Source organism: Sinocyclocheilus grahami, unplaced genomic scaffold, assembly GCF_001515645.1.
Source record: "Sinocyclocheilus grahami isolate Dianchi unplaced genomic scaffold, SAMN03320097.WGS_v1.1 scaffold8245.1, whole genome shotgun sequence".
Taxonomy (NCBI): domain Eukaryota; kingdom Metazoa; phylum Chordata; class Actinopteri; order Cypriniformes; family Cyprinidae; genus Sinocyclocheilus; species Sinocyclocheilus grahami.
In genome coordinates this window covers 6703-7336 of record NW_015511958.1, presented here as the reverse complement: position 1 = coordinate 7336, position 634 = coordinate 6703, and the positions used below count along the sequence as shown (strand labels likewise).

At 46.1% G+C, this 634-nt stretch overlaps 1 protein-coding gene across 1 annotated transcript in view; it reads left to right on the top strand.

Annotated features, from left to right (window-relative positions):
- The window catches only part of LOC107578004 (succinate dehydrogenase [ubiquinone] flavoprotein subunit, mitochondrial), a gene marked incomplete at its 5' end in the record, with an annotated part of 7302 nt that overhangs the window by 1821 nt on the left and 4847 nt on the right, over positions 1-634 (top strand). The window contains 2 exons of the mRNA XM_016264017.1: positions 4-146; positions 338-533. Of these exons, the coding sequence (XP_016119503.1) occupies positions 4-146; positions 338-533 (339 nt within the window). The remainder of the gene's footprint in view (positions 1-3; positions 147-337; positions 534-634) is intronic.

Here is a 634-nt window from a genome sequence, read left to right as displayed (position 1 = left end):
ATCACAGAGGGCTGCCGTGGAGAGGGAGGAATCTTGATCAACAGTGAAGGCGAGAGGTTCATGGAACGTTATGCACCCAATGCCAAAGATTTGGCCTCTAGGGACGTGGTCTCACGGTCCATGACCATTGAGATCAGGGAAGGAAGGTATAATATACTTCGTTTTTACTGTAATATCAGTATGTGATTTTGTGCCCAAAACACACACTCCATTTTAATGTACTATTTAAGGTATTGCAAGATTGTTGTTAACTTCACTTTCACAGACAGTGTGTGACTGATTAACAAAAGAACTGGTGATAAGTTTCAAAAAAGAGTTTCCACCCTGTTCCCCCCAGGGGTGTTGGGCCAGATAAAGACCACGTCTACCTGCAGCTCCATCATCTTCCGCCCCAGCAGCTTGCTACTCGCCTGCCCGGCATCTCTGAGACCGCCATGATCTTTGCTGGAGTGGACGTCACGAAAGAGCCCATCCCAGTATTACCCACCGTCCACTACAACATGGGCGGCATCCCCACCAACTACAAGGGACAGGTATGCATGACTATTACTATTGCTAGTGCTTAGGTTAGGCATTTGAATGAACTCCAAACGCTTAAAGGGGTCATATGATGTTGCTAAAAAGAACATTATTT